This window comes from Scyliorhinus canicula, chromosome 23 (assembly GCF_902713615.1).
Source record: "Scyliorhinus canicula chromosome 23, sScyCan1.1, whole genome shotgun sequence".
In the NCBI taxonomy this organism is placed as follows: Eukaryota; Metazoa; Chordata; class Chondrichthyes; order Carcharhiniformes; family Scyliorhinidae; genus Scyliorhinus; species Scyliorhinus canicula.
Genome location: NC_052168.1, coordinates 3,340,599 through 3,360,700, shown reverse-complemented (window position 1 = coordinate 3,360,700; position 20,102 = coordinate 3,340,599). Strand labels below are relative to the sequence as shown.

Here is a 20,102-nt window from a genome sequence, read left to right as displayed (position 1 = left end):
ATCAAGAGAAATCAGGCTGTCAGATTAAGTATGAAATTAAACAACAAATGCACAGCAGGCAAGTTCTTTGTTTAAATAACAATTTGTTTAAATTCCAATCTCTCTATTTCCATGTTGCAGTGTTTCAACAGAAATTAGATATCGACAATAACTTCGTAGAGATAGAATCACCGAGGGTTAGTCATGAAATGAAGTAAACGTGTACATGAAAACATTACTACTGATACACCAGTGTACTGTTTGTAAGCAACATCTCCGTTAACAGTGAAAAGTTCAAAAGAATACAAGAAAACTTTAAGCGCACTCCCTGCATACTGCAGGTATTGGGACCATTTAAACTGAGCTATTAACATCACTCCCCTATCTCTCTTTAAACTGTTTTGTTTATTTCCATTATTTTTGTTTTGGGCGGCACGGTAGCACAGTGGTTAGCATTGTCGCTTCACAGATCCAGGGTCCCAGGTTCGATTCCCGGCTTGGGTCACCGTCTGTACGGAGTCTGCACATTCTCCTCGTGTCTGCATGGGTTTCTTCTGGTAGCTCCGGTTTCCTACCACAGTCCAAAGACGTGCAGGTTAGGTGGATTAGCCACGCTAAATTTCCCCTTAGTGTCCAAAGGGGTTGCTGGGTTATGGTATGGGGCAGAGTTGTGGGCTTAAGTGGGGTGCTCTTTCCAAGGGCCAGTGCAGGATCGATGGGCCGAATGGCCTCCTTCTGTACTGTAATTCTATGTCTATGTCCATGATGTGATATTGGCAAAAAGCAATCAGGTGACTTACTCAGGTAGTTTTTCTTGTTTTTAATTTCTCTTCTTTGTAGAAGTTCACAAATTTGTGAAATGAGCCTGGTAGAGTTGGAAATTAATATAATGCTCATTAACAACTGCAGTTCAAAGACAAAAAATAGGGAGAGTGATATGATCTGAAGTTGTTGAACGCCAGAAGACTGTTAAGTGCCTAACTGAAAAATGGGAGTGGGAATGGGATGGAGAATTAAAATAAATGTGACTAAAGCTTGAGTCCACGTCTGCTGAATGAACAGAGCAAAGCAGTCACCCATTTGTCTTCCCAAAGTACAGAAGAGCAGATCGTCAACAATACACACAGAATACTAAATTGCAAGTACAAGTAAATAATCTTTTAGCTGCAAAGAGCATTGGGGCCTTGGAGGGCGGTAATGTCGGCAATAAAAGGGCTCCTTCTCGTGCAAGGGGAGGTGCAGCAGGAAGGGGTGGGAGTGACTGAGGAGTGGACCAGGATGCCATCAAGGGAACAATTCCTTCGGAATGTTGGAAGGACAGGGGAAGATACATTTCAAAGAGCCTCAATTAGAGCCAGCTGTTCCACATCGACAAGTGGGAGATCTTGCTCATGCAAATCAAGCTCCTTACTCCTTCAAAATATGATATGAGTCTGGCTAGTGTTTACTACATGGCACAAGAGACTAGGAGTCCTCCAAAATTTCTAAACACTTCTACAGTAAGCCTTCCATAACACTGACCTCCTAGGTAAGGACAAAGGGGAAAGTTTGTGAAATGTAGCCTGCAAAGTGGCCGATACAAAGTCAATCGGGTGAATTTCCTTCAAGCCAGAATGGCTGCTTATGAAAATGTTTCACATATTCCCCGTTCCTGTCTCACGTGGGTAATTAGTGAAGCGACAAGTGACCAATTACACCCAGATACTGATTAATTTGAAAATAATTTTATCTTCAGGAATTGCACAAAGACTACTCGTTACTAAACAGTGATCATCTCAGTCATTCAGTTAACCACAAGACATTTGAGATTCCAAAGTTGAATACTTCTTTCATCAGCATTGGTCAGATGTGACCAAAGAACTTCTGTTAAATATATGGGTGGTTGTGGACTATTTATCAGGGCTGAATACAAGAATAATATTTAGGCCTCCTCCACAAGTTTAACTACTGCCCAGCTCAGTGTAATTCCTTCTCCCCATAGTAGCACAAACTTACATCAATGAAAATTGTCAAAATAACTCAGGAAACATTAACAAGAAGTTATAATGATCTGGAATGCACTGCTTGAAAGGTAGAAGCAGATTTAATAACAATAGTCAAAGGGGATCGGATAAATATTTGAAGAGGAAGAATCTGCAGGATTACAGGACTAATTGGATAGACATTTCAAAGACGGGGTATGGTGATCGAATGACCCCTCTGAGCTACATCTTTCATATGGCCTTTGTGATGAATGTGGAAATTGTTCTACATTATATTTTACATCTGTTGCATTATTATAAAAGTCTGGGTTACGGTATATATTTTTTGCAGTAATATTATTAAAGAACCCAAGTTAAGGTACCAGGATTGTGTGTCTGCTAAAGCTGTAATTAAGGAACTATTCACAAGAATGATACCTGGAATGAACAGCTTGTCGTATGAGAAACAGTTGAGGACTCTGGGTCTGTACTCGTTGGCGTCTGGAAGGATGAGTGGGGGGATCTTATTGAAACTTACAGGATATTGCGAGGCCTGGATAGATTGGATGTGGAGAGGATGTTTCCACTTGTAGGAAAAACTAGAACCAGAGGCCACCATCTCAGACTAAAGGGATGATCCTTTAAAACAGAGACGAGGAGGAATTTCATCAGCCAGAGGGTGGTGAATCTGTGGAACTCTTTGCCGCATAAGGCCGTGGAGGCCAGATCACTGAAGTGTCTTTAAGACAGAGAAAAAATAGGTTCTTGATTAATAAGGGGATCAGGAGTTATGGGGAGAAGGCAGGAGAATGGGGATGAAAAAAATCTCAGCCATGATTGAATGACAGAGCAGACTCAATGGGTCGAGTGGCCTAATTCTGCTCCTCTGTCTTATGAATTGTAATAGAGTAGAATAATCATTGAATTTAATCACTTCCTTGGTTACAGATAAAGGGTTAATGGAACCATGTTTTGATTGCTGGAGGGTTCCTGGGGGTGTAGGGAATTTATACGGGAGTGGTGTTTAGTCCTATCTAAATAAATAATGGAACTTAGTGGGATGGTGATGGTGTAATTGATGGGAGGAGCCAGGTCTGTTTGTAGCTTTGCAGTCTGTTTATAGGATCTTAAGTTGAACAGCAGTTTTTCCAAATGCTATTGGGTTGAGCAAAAGTGTACTGGATCTGGTCTTGAAAGGCACTCTCTCCAAAAGCCTCTGCACAGCTAAGCAAGTATAATGTTTTGTTAGCTTTATTTATAAATGGCATTTGACCTGTATTGTGTTGCTTAATTGGAGTTAGCAGCAGGTATAGATAGTAAGATTAGGTTTTTCCTTGTGTTTAAGAACTGTTTAATTGATAATTGTGAAGTTATTTATTTGATGTTAATGTGTGGTTAATTCTGTTTAAATTAAAATTTATTTTAACATAACGGATACATATTGGTCAGGGTCTTCACTCCTATAATAAAGTATCCTTTCCTCGAGGTTTTACAAATTAAAATAAATTGTTTGGAATTCTCGTCTGGTATCCTAAGAAATGTTGGTGTCTGACTGGTATCCTAACACATTATAAACCAGAGCTATGGAATTCTGCCTTAATATGCAATAAGACTATAAGACTATGTCAGTATAACATTTTACATTGTCATGGAGCAATTGAATGTTTTAATCTCAGCTGCCAAAAGTTACATTTTAAACATTCTTGACTTTTAATATCTCATCTAACAAGGAAACATCTGTGGCCTCACCTATGTGATTCAAGGCACTGTACACGGGAGAATTCACTCATCCATTTTCGCCAACATTACACCAGCATAACAGGTTTACTGAGGGCAAATCTTTCTCCAGTTCACTTCACAATTAGTTGTAGTTCCTGCATTTTTGTCCCTCATGGAAAACCCCTATAAATATTTCCCCCTTGGATCTGAGGAGAGGGAGAAGTCACACAATTCTCCTATTTATGAGCATAGAGAAAAAGTAGGGGCATAACTCTGTAATCCATGCTGAAAATCTCAATAAAACCATACATTACCATTTACATAATGAAAGGAAAAATACAAGAGCTGGAAAATGGAAGCAAAACAGAATTTGTTGACAATATGCAGACGGTTCACCAATACTTTCAGAGAGTGAAAAAAAAACAGGCTAATATTTAATATTTCCCTTGTTGGAAAATACTAATCGTCTTGTTCTTTTCAAATGTAAGGTTTTGGTTTTCTCAGCATTTTCCAAATTCAGTCACCAATTCAGTCAATTCACTTTTATCTACACACCCACACAGATTTTCTTCAGTAAAAGATATGCAAAGCCCTTCCCTTGTCACCTTGCACTGTTGAGGCAATTTTATACAGGGTGGGTTGCTAAACCAACACTTGGCATAATTAATATAGATAAACATCTGTACTGGACAGAATCTTGGGTAAACAGGAGGTTCAAAATCTAGCAGCTACTTTCTCATCAATCTCAATGCACTCAAATGGAAAACACGCTGCTTTACTGTACAACTGGGAATTGGTGCTTTACAAACATGACTGTTAGCCAGTGGTGTGTCTGAAATAATACTAATTTAGCATATATACCTGCAACTGACAAGAGTTTCAACTATACAGATAATTCAGAGATTGTTTGAGATAAAATTTTACACCAACAGACAAAATCAATTGGAGGGAATTACATCTTGGTGGGGTCCAGGATGCAGTTTGTAGGATAATAGATCATATGAAAAGCCAATGTATGTCAATACAAGGCTGGATAGAATAGAGGGAGTAGATATTCCAAGGTCCTGATTTCCTCAGTACAAAGGGGGTGGTTTAGCACACTGGGCTAAATCGCTGGCTTTTAAAGCAGACCAAGCAGGCCAGCAGCACGGTTCGATTCCCGTACCAGCCTCCCTGGACAGGCGCCGGAATGTGGCGATTAGGGGCTTTTCACAGTAACTTCATTGAAGCCTACTCGTGACAATAAGCGATTTTCATTCATTTTTTCATTTCAAGCGGGAACGGTGCACCTAGAAGTACACTGCTCTTATCTAGGTCCAGGGATCACCAGCACATGACAGGGCCTGGCACTTGCAGGAAATTTCAACATAATTGAAAATCTCTCAGATCAGCAATTTAATTACATCCGGGGTAGGCAGGGGAACTGGAGAAAAGGACAACTGTAACTTGCCTGTGGTCGGCCTGCCTGAGAAATGCACAGGCCTCCAATCGAGCAACTGCCACCAGCCAACGATACCCCAGGAAAAGGTCATAAGTATCATGTGAGCTCAGCTCTACCCCCTCAGGGAAGTCTAGACAATCTGTGATGATTGTAGGATTTTCAGATACATATTGTATTATATGTATATGGTGCAGTAAGGGTTAAAACCTAACTGGTGTGTGTGCATGCATCTGCTGTAGTAATCCTTTTTAATGTCCTGGTTTAAAAGCCAAACTTTGTGGCTACAAGAGTGCAATGCAAGCATCGTAAATGAGCTAATGGAATTTTGTTTATAGAAATAAGGGGCGGGATTCTCCGACCCCGAAGTCCTGCCCGTTCTATGCAGGTCCTGCCGGCGTAAATTGGAGTTGGTCCCTTACCAGCAGGACCTAGCGCCGCGGGCAGGCTTCGGGGCTCACGGGGGGGGGGGGGGCACCACGGTGGCCTGGCCGGCGATCGGGGCCCACCGATCCGCGGGCGGGCCTGTGCCGTGGGGGCACCCTATTCCTACGCGCCGGCCATGTAAGCCTCCGCAATGGCCGGTGCGAGGGTGAACCCCCCTCCTCCCCCCCCCCCCCCCCTTCCTCCTCCCGCGTATGCACGGGGATGATGTCAGCAGTTGCTGACGCTCCCGCATATGCATGGACCCACGCCAGACGGCGGAGTCCCTTCGGCCCCAGCTGGCGCGGCGCCAAAGGCCTTCCACGCCAGCCGGTGGGACGCAAACAACTCTGGCGCCGGAGGATTCCGCACCTTTGGGGCGGCCCGACGCCGGACAGGTTCACGCCACTCCACTGCGCCGTTTCTGTCCGCCCCGCCGATTCCCGGAGAATCCCGCCCAAGGTTCCCTGGGGAGTACATAATTAGAGACATTGGCTGGAATTCTCCGATCGTTACGATTCAACCAGCCTGGGATTCGTGGCGGCGTGGGGTAGTTATAATGGGAAATCACATTGACAATCGGTGGAAAGATAGAATCCCAACGCCAGCGAACCGCACGTGGCTGTGAAACGCGCAGCTAGTGGACTGGAGAATCCTGCCCATTGTGTTTGACTTTAGTAAGATGATGTAGTTTAAGGGGGGAGCCTGGAGCCAAAGCAGTCAGGCGTCGAGTTCAATTAAAGATTTGACTGTGGACAGACCAGCAGTTTCTGTGGCACGGCAGCACAGTTGCCTCACAGCACCGAGGACCCAGGTTCAATGACCGGCCCCGGGTCACTGTCCGTGTGGATTTTGCATATTCTCCGTGTCTGTGTGGGTTTCACCCCCTCAACCCAAAGATGTGCAGGGCAGGTGGACTGGCCATGCTAAATTGCCCCTTAATTGGAATTTAACAAAAAATGATTCAGTGTTTCATTGTCATTGTTAAGTATTGCTCAACTGGTAATTATAAGCTATTTTCTTTATGGTGTCCAAGTTATTTTAATCCTGTGTTCGTAATAAAGTTTGTTTTAATATACCATATCTATATTTGCACATGGAATCACTCCTGGAATGAAGTATCCTTTACCACAGTCTTACAGATTAAATAGAATATTGGGGTGTCTGCCCAGAATCCTAGCAACTGTTGGGGCCTAGTCCGCGAACATAATAAATCCAAGGCAATAGGTTTTCATCCCTTTTCGATGATCTTTGCACCTGGGAAATGGGCAGTCCCTGATGGTAAAGGTCATGAATATTTACCGAGTAGAGAAAGACTAGATAAATTAAAAGTAAGCAATATAAAGTTGAGGTTGCACAAGCCCTCGATTAAATGAGAAAAGGGCTGAATTCCAGAGGTGAGGTGAGAGTGACTGCCCTTGACATCAAGGTAAAGCATCAAGGGGCCCTAGTAAAACTACTGTCAATGAGAATCGGGGGGAACCCTTCGCTGGTTGAAGACACACCTGGCACAAAGGAAGATGGTTAAAAGTCAATCATCTCAATTCCAGGACATCACTGCAGAGTAGTGTCCTAGGCCCAACCATCGACAGCTGCTTTATTAATGATCTTCCTTCCATCACAAGGTTAGAAGTGGTGATCTTCACTGATGACTGCACAATGTACAGAATCATTCGCCATGTCCAAATGCAGCAAAAACACATAAATGCCAGGCAATGACCATCTCTAATGAGAGAATATAACCATCACTCTTTGATATTCAATGGCATTAATTTAGCCGAATCAGCACTATCAACATCCTGGGGGTTACCATGGACCAAAAGCTGAACTGGACCGGCCATATAACTACAATGGCTATAAAAGCAGATCAGAGGCTAGGAATCTTGTGGTGAGTAACACAACTCCTGCCTTCCCAATGCCTGTCCGCCATCTACAAGGCACAAGTCAGAAGTGTGATGGAATACTCCCCACTTGCCTGGATGAGTGCAGCTCCAACAACATTCAAAAAGTCCAACATCACACATACAAAGCAACCAGCTCGATTGCTACCCCTTCCACAAACATTACCCTTATTTTTCAGCCCACGACGCCCACATCCCATACATTTAAACAGAGAGGAGTTGCATTGATTTGAGGGCCGAGAAAGAATGGGAGACAGAACAATTCCATCACAAACGAGGGCAAAGCAAAGTGCACAAAGTAGAGAATTGAACCAGCTTGAGGCCATCTGCCACCACAAGTTCTGTAAATACGATGCATGCTCGTCTAGCAGATTCTTCTTCCAAAGCAAGGTCTCTGGCAATTATTCATGAACCACAGCACATTGCCATGATTTTTGTTTTACTACATATAGGACAAGGAGGCAACCCCTTGCTGTTGGGTGTTAATGTAATCCATATGCTATCCATCAAGCCAATTGTGCTAACCAGCATCCACTCCCAGCCCCACAGTCTGGCTGTGAAAGCCATTTTGAGAGCAATTTATAATATCCCTTCTCGTTTGTAGACAGAACATGTGCCTAAATGACAAGAACATTAAATGTGGCTGTAAATCAGATAGTTCAAACCCTATTCAAAACTTTGGCACTCTTGGAGGCAGATAAGGATTTCAACCATCACCTTGAACACAGCTGGCCATTTATGCACTCCTGATGTGCACAACAAGCAGTGAGATTAAGCAAATTTAACACAGATTTCTACCCTCATCATACAGCAGACTTTTAATTACAGTTTTTGTCCAAAAATAGAGGCTGGAATGTATCCGAGACTCTGGCTATTCCAAACTCAATCAGACCAGACAGAGATATAAGACGACAGAAAGAGCAGGGATCAACATGATATGTTTCACTCTATCTATATTTGAAAGTTGCAGAATGCAGTACACATTAAAGATCAGTATTTAAATCATACGGTTGATCACTCAATTAAAATTTTTAAAATTTGTTTGCAGGATCTGGGCATCGCTGGCGAGGCCAACATTATTGCCCATACCCATTATCCACGAGATGGTGGTGATGAGCTGCCATTTTCAACCGCTGCGTAGCATAGGTACACCCACTGTGCTGTTAGGGAGGGAATTCAAGAATTGTGACCTAGCAACAGTGAGGGGACGGCCAATATATTTCCAAGTCAGGAAGGTGAGTGGCTTAGAGAGGAACTTGCAGGTGGTGGGGTTCCCATGTATCTGCCGCCCTTGTCCTTCTAGATGGTAGTGGTCGTTGGTTTGGAAGATGCTGCCTAAGGAGCCTTGTTGAGTTCCTACAGTGCATGTTGTAGATGGCGAACACCGTTGGCGTTGTTTGCCAGTGGTGGAGTGAACGTTTGTGGATGGGGTGCCAATCAAGTGGGCTGCTTTGTCCAGGATGGTGTCACGTTTCTGGAGTGTCGTTGGATCTGTAAGTGGAGAGTATGCCATCACATTCCTAACTTATGCCTTGGAGATGGTGGACAGACTTTGGTGAGTCAGGTGGAGAGCTACCCGCTGCAGGATTCCTAGTCTCTGACCTGTTTTTGTAGCCACAGTATTTATATGGCTAGTCCAGTTCAGTTTCTGGTCAATGTCAGGATGTTGAGAGTGGGGAACTCAGTAATGCCAGTGAATGTCTAGGGGCAATCTCTTTTTGGACATGGTCATTGCCTGGCACTTGTGTGACACAATGTTACTTGCGACTTGTCATTCCAGCCTGGATGACGTCCACGTCATGCTGCATTTGGTTCCAAATGGTGCTGAACACTGCAGTCATCCGTGGATACCCCCACTTCTGATCTTATGATGAAAGGAAGGTCTTTGATGAAAACACTGAAGATGGTTTCACCTAGGACTCTACTCTACCACTTGGAACATCTACTAACTAAGAGTGTTGCAAGAAAGACCTTGTTAAACACCCTGAGGCCTTGTGTTGGCATAGCACAATACTGAAGCAATCACTGAGTGTAATTTCACTCTACTGATCAAGGAAACAAGTAAAATCAAATAATAATTCCAACTGGATATGTAGTAAAAGGGCTCAGTCCAGGAGTCTTTTTGTAGTATTATTTCAACAGCTATACACCATTTAAAATGAAATGAAAATCACTTATTGTCATAAGTAGGCTTCAAATGAAGTTACTGTGAAAAACCCCCAGCTGCCACATTCCGGCGCCTGTTCAGTGAGGCTGGTACGGGAATTGAACCGTGCTGCTGGCCTGCCTTGGTCTGCTTTAAAAACCAGCTATTTAGCCCTGTGCTAAACCAGCCCCAATTTATTACTTGGGTTACCAGTTTTCCACATATTCAGAGGATATTAAGGTATACGGAGCTGAAGAGACATGCCACAATGGTAGAACAGGTTTGATTGTTAATGATGTGGAGATGCCGGCGTTGGACTGGGGTGAGCACAGTAAGAAGTCTTACAACACCAGGTTAAAGTCCAACAGGTTTGTTTCAAACACGAGCTTTCGGAGCACGGCTCCTTCTTCAGGTGAATGAAGAAGGAGCCGTGCTCCGAAAGCTCGTGTTTGAAACAAACCTGTTGGACTTTAACCTGGTGTTGTAAGACTTGATTGTTAATGATCAACTTCTGTTCCTATGTTTCCACTATTTAAAAGAGGCAGGAGGGAGTAAACAGTGAATTTTAGCCCAGTTAGCCTAACATCAGCTGTAGGAAAAACACTAGAGTCAATTATAAAGGATGCAATAAAAGGTACTTAGAAAATATCAACAGCATTTGGAGGATTTTAGGAAAATTGGATTATAAATGTTTTGGGCAATTTAAGGGTTATAAACCTGGGGTTAGAGTAGTCCTCTTTTTAAAAAAAAGGATTGTTTGGCAAGTCCTGCAAGTTTTTGGCAGCCAGAAGGTGAAATTGACCGGAGGAATGTGTTTTTCAATCTGGGTTAACGTGCTGTGGTTTGACTGGGGACAGTCCCTGGAGAGTTAATGTGCTTTCAATCCCTGGAATGTTAATTTGTTTTTCAGCTGGAGGAGATGATGTCAGCGCTAGGTGGAGCTAAGCGAGAGAGAAGCATTTTTGAAAAATCTTTTGGAGAGATGAGTTGAAGTCTGATCTGGTAACCCTTGTTTTTTTTTTAAGACAATAAACGGTAATTTTCTTTCCCAGTAGGATACTTTTTTAAAAAGAGTACTAATATTTTTATGCAGAACGGTCTTGTCTGAAGACAAGGGAGCAGCTGTAACAACCCAGTTGAAACAGCTTTTTGAAGACATTCAGCTAGAGTCTGCAGGGGTTCTAACCCAGGCCCAAATCTGTTCTGCAAAGCAAGTATTACTCTATGTCCTGCTGATTTTTAAGCTGGATTGAGAGCTGTATGTTCAATTTCTTGTTGTTTAATGGGGAATTGAATGTTAGTGATAAGGGGTACTGGAAGTGGTTCATTTAGGGTGTAAAGTTAAATTTAATATTGCATTCATTATAAAGTTTTGTTTTAAAATACAAAAGCCCTATTTATCACTCCTGGAGCAAATCATTCTGTCTGCACAGTCTTACAAAATAAACTAAAACATTGGGGTTTCGGTCCGTATTCTCGCCACTGCTGCGGTCTGGTATTGTATGAAAATAGTCACCATGGATTCTTGAAAAGGAAATCATGTTTGACAAATCTCCTGGAATGTCTCGAGAAGATAATTAGTAGAACCAGTGGATGTGGTGCACTTTAATTTTCAGAAAGCTTTTGATAAAATCCCACTTAAGAGGTCAGTGTGCAAAATTAAAGCACATGTGATGGGATCTATTGGATTGGGAATTGGCCATCAGACAGGAAGCAGAGAGTAGTACTAAATGGGTCTTTTTGGTGTGCCAGGCAATGAATAATGGCGTGCCATAGGGATCAGTGTTTCACAATATACATCAAAGATTTGAATAAGGGAACCAAATGTAATATTTCCAAGTTTGCTGATGACACAAAACTTGGTGGGAAGGCTAGTGGTGATGAGGATGTTAAGAGGCTGAAAAAAGATTTAGACACCTGAGTGATTAGCAAATATACAGCAGATGCAGTATAATATGGATAAACATGAAGTTAGGACGGAGAAACATAATTTAAATGGTGATAGATTGGGAAACGTTGATTTACAAAGGGGCTTGGATAGCCAAGTACACTCGTCACTGAAAGCAAGCAAGCAGGTACAGGAAGCAGTCAGAAGGGCAAGTGATAGTCAGTTGGCCTTCATTTCAAGAAGACTGGAGTAAAAGAGCAAGGCTATCTTACTGCAGCTCTACAGGTTAGGTGGATTAGTCATACTAAATTGCACCTTAGTGTCCAAAGATGTGCAGAGTTGGCGGGATTATGAGGTTGCGGGGATAAGATGGGAGGAGTAGGGCTATGCGGGGTGTTCTTTCGGAGGATTGGTGCAGACACGGTGGGCCGAATGGCCTCCTTCTGCACTGTAGGGATTCTATGGCAATAATTCAGGTCTTTGGTGGCACCACACCTGGAGTAATGCAGTTTTAGTCTCCTTATCTAAGAAATTATATACTTGCGAGAGAAACACACTGATTCCTGGGATGAGAGGATTGTCGTATTCACCGGAATTTAGAAGAATGAGAGGGAACCTAATTGAAACGTGTAAAGTTCTGACGTTGTAACATGGAGAGAAGGCCAGCAGGATGCTTGCACAGCAGCTTGGGAAGAGGGAGGCAGCTAGGGAGATAGGGAAAGTAAAGGACGGAGATGAGAGCCTGGTTAGTGATTCAGTAGGGGTGAATAAGGCTTTTAGGGATTTCTACAACAGGCCGTACAGGTCGGAACCCCCAAGGGGTCGGAGGGGATGAGACGCGTCTAGGAGGGGCTGAATTTCCCAAAACTGGACCGGGACCTGGTAGAAGGGCTGGGGGCCCCAATCAGGCATGAGGAGATAGTGGAGGGCTTGAAGACCATACAGGCGGGTCAGGCCCCGGGACTGGACGGGTACCCAGTGGAGTTTTATAAAAGTTCTCGAGGATATTGGGGCCGGTGTTGTTGAGGATGTTCAATGACGCAAGGGAAAGAGGGGTGTTGCCCCCGACGATGTCACAGGCAACAATTTTACTAATTCTTAAGCGGGACAAGAACCCGGAGCTGGGTGGGTCCGACAGGCCCACTCCCTGTTGAATGTAGATTCCAAGTTGCTGGCCAAAATCTTGTCCTCCAGCATCGAGGATTGTGTTCCAGACTTTATAGGGGAGGACCAGACGGGGTTTATTAAGGGCAGGCAGTTGGTGGCCAATGTAAGAAGGCTGTTAAATATGATCATGATGCCCCCGGAAGGTAGGGAGGTGGAGGTAGTGATCGCAATGGATGCAGAAAAGGCTTTGATTGTGTAGAATGGGACGATCTGTGGGAGATACTGGGATGGTTTGGATTTGGGCAGGGCTTTATTGACTGGGTCAGGTTACTGGATCAGGCTCCTGTGGCAAGTGTACGGACGAATAGGTCAACATCGGACTATTTTAGACTACACCGGGGACGAGACAGGGATGCCCCCTTTCCCCACTGTTGTTTGCACTGGCTATAGAGCCGTTGGCAATTGCTCTGAGAGCCCAAGAGGGAATGGAAGAAAGCATGAGGACTCTCGGAGAATTTGGCTGGTTTGCGGGGTATAAGCTTAATATGGGAAAGAGAAAGATGTTTGTGGTCCAGGCGAGGGGACAGGAGAGGCGACTGGGAGCGCTGCCATTTAGGTTAGTAAAAGGGAAGCTTTAGGACCCTAGGCATCCAAATGGCACGGGAATGGGACCGGCTACATGAATTGAATCTGGCCCGGCTGGTGGACCAAACGAAGGACGATTTTCGGAGATGGGACGCGCGTCCGTTGTCTCTGGCTGGGAGGGTGCAAACGGTGACGGTGATGGTCCTCCCGAGATTCCTATTTGTATTTCAGTGTCTCCCCATCTTTATTCCGCGGTCCATTTTTAAGCGGGTCAACAGAGTGATCACGGGCTTCGTCTGGACGCGCAAGACCCCGCGAGTAAGGAAGGTAATGCTTGAGCGGAGTCGGGGAGATGGTGGGCTGGCGCTGCCAAATTGTAGCAACTATTACTGGGTGGCTAATATAGCCATGATCAGGAAGTGGGTGGTGGGGGAGGGGTCGGCATGGGTGCGTATGGAGGCGGCTTCATGCAAGGGCACCAGTTTGGGGGTGTTGGTAACTGCGACTCTGCCGCTCCCGCCGGCGCCGTACCCCATCCGCCCCATGGTGGTGGCGGCCCTGAGAGTTTGGGGCCAATGGAGGTGGCATGTGGGAGCAGTGGGACTATCGGTAGGGCCCCAATCTGTGATAATCCCCGGTTTGCCGGACGGACGGACGGACGGACGGGGGGGGGGGGGGTTTCGGTTATGGCGAATAGCGGGAATTGAGAGGATGGGGGATATGTTCATAGAGGGGAGCTTTCCGAGTACGAGGGCGTTGGAGGAAAACTTTGGGTTGGCGAGTGGAAACAAATTCAGGTTTCTGCAGGTGCGGGACTTCCTTCGTAAACAGTTGTCAACCTTACCGTTCCTATCGCTAAGGGGGATTCAGGACAATAGTTTCCAGAGGGTGGGTCGGAGAAGGGAGCGTCTCGGACATTTATAAAGGAGCTTATGGGGTCGGAGGAGACGCAGACAGAGGAGCTGAAGCGCAAGTGGGAGGAGGAGCTGGAGGGTGAGATAGAGGATGGTCTATGGGCAGACACATTGAGTAGAGTCAACGCGTCTGCAGTATGTGCTAGGCTCAGCTGATACAATGTAAGGTTGTTCACCAGGCTCACATGACAGTGGCCCAGATGAGCAGATTCTTTAGGGTGGAGGATAGGTGTGCAAAATGTGCGGGAAGACCGGCGAACCATGTCCACATGTTTTGGACATGTCCAAAGCTTTGGGGATTTTGGCAGGGGTTTGCAGATGTCATGTCCACGGTGATAAAAACAAGGGTGGCGCTGAGTCCAGAGGTGGCGATTTTCAGGGTGTTAGAAGATCAGGAATCCAGGAGGAGACACAGATGTTCTGGCCTTTGTTTCCCTGTTAGCCCGGAGACAGATACTATTAGCATGGAGGGAATCAAAGCCCCCGAAGTTGGAGACCTGGCTATCGGACATGGCTGGCTTTCTCTGTTTGGAGAAAATCAAGTTCGCCTTGGGAGGCTCACTGTTAGGGTTCACCCGGTGGTGGCAACCGTTCGTCGACTTCTTTGCGGGAAATTAGTTTAGATTAGAGTAAGGGGTCAATAAGGGTTGGACCTGTACAAGAGGTAAATGGCTTTTGCACTGTTTATGGTGTCATGTATATTGTTCTATTGTTGTTGTGACTATACCAAAAAAACCTCAATAAAATGTTTATTAAAGAAAAAAAAATGGTGACATTGCTGGACAGACTGCAGGGATGTTATTTCCCGGGGGGGGGGGGGGGGGGGGGGGGGGGTGTTTGTTGTTGTTGCAGTCTCACGATATGGGGTAGGCCACTCAGAGCGTGGTGAACCTATGGAATTTTCTACCACAGAAGGCTGTGGAGACCAAACCACTAGTAGAGGTCTCTAAAGGTGTCAACAGTCACAGGGAGAGCTCAGGAGCATGGCACTGAGATAGAGGATTAGCCATGATCACATTGAATGGCGGAGCAGGTTCGAAAGGCCACCTGGCCTACTTCTGTTCCTATTTCCTACATTTCTAATACATCATATTTATCATGAATAACTGCTCTAAAGTTGCATCCTGAATTCTGTCTAATCTTCCCAGAGGCTGATGGTGGGACAGGGAAGGTGCGCACCGGCCGGCAAGATAAAAGACCCACCGTTCATCCATACTGTTGGACGGACAGCCTCAATATCTCACATCCAAAAGTAAACAACCCCAACAACAAACATTCATGGCATCAACATTAGGATGGTTCAAAATGAAGTCATCTGAAGATATGATGCTTTTCTTGAGAGCCAGCTTGGTAGTAAATTAATTGTAATAATCCAACTGACAATACAACCACCTTGGTTATTCATTACTCACTGCTTGCTCTCTTCGATGGGAGATTCAGATGTGTCATTGCGTTCATCTCGGGTAACATCCTCACATTCCGCCTGCAACAGAAATAGGGAAGCGTGAACAAGATTAACAGAAAAGAGCCTTTCCAAACTTTATCCATGTAATTTTCTTCGTCGAGGTCCCCCTTAAATTACCTTCACTGTAGATTGTATCACTTAATTTTCTCTAAAGTTCAGCCCCTTTACTGCAGGGATCATATTTTCAGTTTTTTCTCAGTAACTTGTCTAACAAAAAGAAATTTCTGGAATTGATTCACCAATGATCTATCCCCCTCAATGACACTTTTGCGATTCTACTCTGCGGAAAGCTTAAAAAAAATACAGAGAAAACTGCTGATCCAACAGTCTTACTGCACCCTGATGCACCTTCCAAACCACTCCCTGTACACTGCTCTACTCCCTCTACACTGCTGTACTCCCACTTCAATCCCTGTTTACTAAACTCCGCTCCCATAATAAAAGTACAGTCATTACTACAGTTACTGGCATACAGAATTTATAAACAGGAGGTGGAGTACACAAAAGCAAAGATGAACCTTTATTGTCATGACCCCTTTCGCTCGTGTTAGGTCAATTCCAACCCCACTTGACCTGGAGTCACAACACACATGAAGTTAGATGTTTGTTTTTTTTAAAAACAGCCAAGGACCTTGGCTGAGCCAAGTAAATTGCAGTCACCTAGTTTGTAAATTTAACATAAATTACCTTTTATTATTTAATAGTAAATATTTAAACTGACAAAAGTTTAACTGACTACCTAATCCCCCTTAGCCAACCCGCCCCATTGTACAGAGACAACATAGAGGGAAAGAAAAGATAAAAGATCTCCGATGCACTATGATGATTTTCAGTTGAGGTCTTTCAGGAGTTCAAGCTTTCGTTTCAATCTTTCTTCCTTCTAAGCTTGAGGGGGTTTTCTCTGGCAAGGCTGCCTACTTTCTTTGTAGGAGAGAGAGAGAGAACGTACGAGAGAGAGGGCAATCCCACTACAGACAAAATGCAAGATCTATTAATTAACTTCACTGAAGTGAACAGAGATGGTGGATTGACAATGGAACAATGTCGACAGATCATGACTTCAGCAAGACTCGGATGCTTTATGTTCTCTCAATATGCTTTGCACAATCACGTGGAAAAGTCATAAACAAAGCATCAATCAATATCACAGGCCAGCTATAGCTATTTGGATTTCCTATTGATCTTTGAGCAATGCTACAAAAAAGGCTTAGTTTTATGTAAAGTTTGGAGAGCACTTCCCCTCATACGTACAAACACAAAAAAATCTAATTTCCAAGAGAAATTGCAGACTCAATTAAAAAAGTGTGGAAGGCCATTAGTAAACTTACAGCCAGTCACAAAAAAATTATGGAGTAGAAACTGATAACTTATCTCGAACATCAATAATATAGAATGTACACAAATTTACAGTGTCCCACATGAAGAGTTTCCTGTTGGGTGACATGTTCCAGCTGTCCGTATTCATAGTCAACATCAGGACTTCACCTCCTCACAATAAACCCCCTCTCCTGCATCAACACTGCTATTAAAGAAATAGGGTGAGGTTACTAATGGTATATAATCTCCTCTCCACTCCCCTCTCCCTCCCCATTGAATCCCACCCATTCCCACTGATCACAAGTCACTCAGTGGCAATTAAGATAGGCAGTTACATTGCACTAGTACTGGCCTCAGTAAATGACCAGATTCATGATCCACCCATGTTAGTAAATCTGACAATTTTATTTTGGGGGCTATTTGCTGGCTGTGCAAGCTCCATCCATGTGTCAGGTACAACACTAGCACAGCACAAAGCTCAACATATAGAAATAGTTTATTTAGCAAGTGTAGGCTATCTAGTTCAGAATCCATGTCTCACCAGAACTAGAACTCTAACTCAAATACCACTGCATTATATCTCGAGTTCAAAATATTATATAGCTTATAGTGAGCTTAGCATTCTAACAACCTAATTCCTACTTCTCTTGCATTGCATTATTTTTACAGACGAATTACTTGTTTATTATGTGCCAAAAGACCTGTTCAGAGACTTTAAGAGGTATATCTAAAGCAGTTAATATGATGAAAGGACTGAAATCACAAGAGCCGCAGGCACTCCACGGGTATACTCGAAGTACAGCAGCTGCTGCCACTGCACCTTAATGCTCTAAATCAGACCAGAAAGCCCACTGAAATGGTCCAATCTAAGTGTTGTCGAGTTATGGAATACTCTCCCAATTAGTGTCAGTTGAAGCTCTGCACCTTTACTATTCTGACACGCCTAATTCAGACTTGTTAAACCAGATCATTACAGCAGCGGTTTCCAAACTGCCTTATTCGGTCTACTGATTCCTGGCAATCCAGCCTTCAAAACCCCCCAGTACCTCCATCCCATTTGTGTTTTGTATTTACTGTTTCTGGGGCGGCACGTGGCGCAGTGGTTAGCACTGCTGCATCACGCACCGAGGACCCAGATTCTGTGCCGGCCCCGGGTCACCGCCCGTGCGAAGTTTGCACATTCTTCCAGTGTCTGCGTGGGTCTCACCCCCCAAAGATGTGCAAGGTAGGTGAATTGGCCACACTAATTTGCCCCTTAATTGGGAACAAAAATTAATTGGGTACTGTAAATTTGTTTTAAAAGATGTACTGTTTAGTCTTTTTGAATTCCAAAGGGCTTGGAGGTTATTAGCGCTGTTACCTCATCGATAGTTAAAGTCAAAATTAGAACTTAAACATTTATTGGTACCAACAGCTCCAGTTTTGCCACAGTGATAGAAGTTTATATATTGCCCAGAGTCTCTGTGGTATGCTTCAAGAAACCACAAACCCTTTTTGTTTTCCCAGCAGCCAGTTTCCCAGAACACATGTAATTACAGCCATCCACTGCATCCTACTGTTATGCCATTCTATACCAAAAAACAAAACAGCATGAAAGCTGAAATCTATTCTAAACTTTACAAAGCAATAATGTAACAGCAGAATTGAACGAACTACTGGAGTTCAGTTCCTATAGAAAGGAAAGCCTCAGGTACATCTGTGACAGGAATGTCCTACCCGAATCTCCGTCTTGACATTCTGTTCCTTGGTCAGTATGTGCAGCTCCTCTGTCATCTTCTCCATCTCCTGGAAACAGGAGAATATCAGTCATTTCTGATTGTTCAAAAAGCAAAATAACAGACCAGGGCCCATAGGTTCAACCACCACCAAGGTGGAAGAGTTAGAGTCAAGACAGAGACGCCATGGTAAAAGTGGCTACAGGAAGGGAAAAGGGAGGGAGAGAGGAACCGCATGCAGAAGAGGAAGTAAGAGACAGGGAAAAAAGATGATAAGTAGACAAGGGGAGATCTGGCAGCAAACACAAGACACTGAGCCATCATCAGGTAATAAAATATTCAAAGAGGTGGTGACGGTACTACCCCCACAGATCCATGATCTATAGTCTGCTGGTTAAATTATTACAGCTGGTTTAACACAGTGGGCTAAATAGCTGGCTTGTAATGCAGAACAAGGCAACAGCGCGGGTTCAATTCCCGTACCAGTCTCCCCGAACAGGCGCCGGAATGTGGCGAGTAGGGGATTTTCACAGTAACTTCACTGAAGTCTACTTGTGACAATAAGCGATTATTATTACATTACATACGAGAGAGAGAGACATAGTTAGTCAATGATGAGTGTCACATCTTAATGCCAGCTTGGCTAGTTAGTCTCATCATCAGAAGGGTTGCAGAAACACGTGGACAATATTGGGCTAATAAGTGACATGTAACATGTGCCACACGAGTGGTGGGCAATGACCATCTCCACAAGAGAAAGTCTAACTATCTCATCTTGACATTTAATAGCATTACCGTTACAGAATCCCACACTAGCATCATAGATCATCATTAGCCAGAAACTGAACTGAATCAGCCTTAAAAATGCAGAGGCATGGGCAGCACAGTGGCGCAGTGGGTTAGCCCTGATGCCTCACAGCACCGAGGTCCCAGGTTCAATCCTGGCTCTGGGTCACTGTCCGTGTGGAGTTTTCACATTCTCCCCATGTTTGCGTGGGTTTCGTCCCCACAACCCAAAGATGTGCAGGGTAGGTGGATTGGCCACGCTAAATTGCCCCTTAATTGGAAAAAATGAATTGGCTACTCAATTTTTTTTAAAAGGAAATCAATAAATAAATGCAGAGGCTGGGAATTCAGCACCAATAAACTCACCTCCACACTCCCCAAAGCCATTTACAAGGTACAAGCGACAAGTTTTTATTTTAATTAAAGGGCAATTTAGCGTGGCCAATCCACCTATCCTGCACATCTTTGGGTTGTGGGGGTGAGACCCAGGCAGACACGGGGAGAATGTGCAAACTCCACACCGACAGTGACCCGGGGCTGGGATCGAACCCAGGTCCTCAGCGCCTTGAGGCGGCAGCGCTAACCACTGCGCCACCGTGCAGCCCAGATACAAGTGACAAGTTGACAGAATACTCTCCACTTGCCTGGACGAGTGCAGCTCTAACACCACTCAAGAAGCTCAACACCATCCGGGGCAAAGTAGCTTGCTTGATTAGCACCCTATTCACCACCTTTAAGCATTCACTTACACATAGCGG

General features: G+C 44.3%; 1 protein-coding gene across 3 annotated transcripts in view; it reads right to left on the bottom strand.

The window, feature by feature from the left end:
• Nucleotides 1-20,102, bottom strand: part of tnrc6b (trinucleotide repeat containing adaptor 6B) — a 166,887-nt gene that overhangs the window by 107,088 nt on the left and 39,697 nt on the right. For all 3 annotated transcript variants that reach the window (XM_038783598.1, XM_038783599.1, XM_038783597.1), the window contains exons 4-5: nt 18,560-18,628; nt 15,474-15,544 (exon numbers count right to left, since the gene is read on the bottom strand). In XM_038783598.1, coding sequence (XP_038639526.1) covers nt 15,474-15,544; nt 18,560-18,579 — 91 coding nt within the window. In that variant the 5' untranslated portion in view covers nt 18,580-18,628. The remainder of the gene's footprint in view (nt 1-15,473; nt 15,545-18,559; nt 18,629-20,102) is intronic.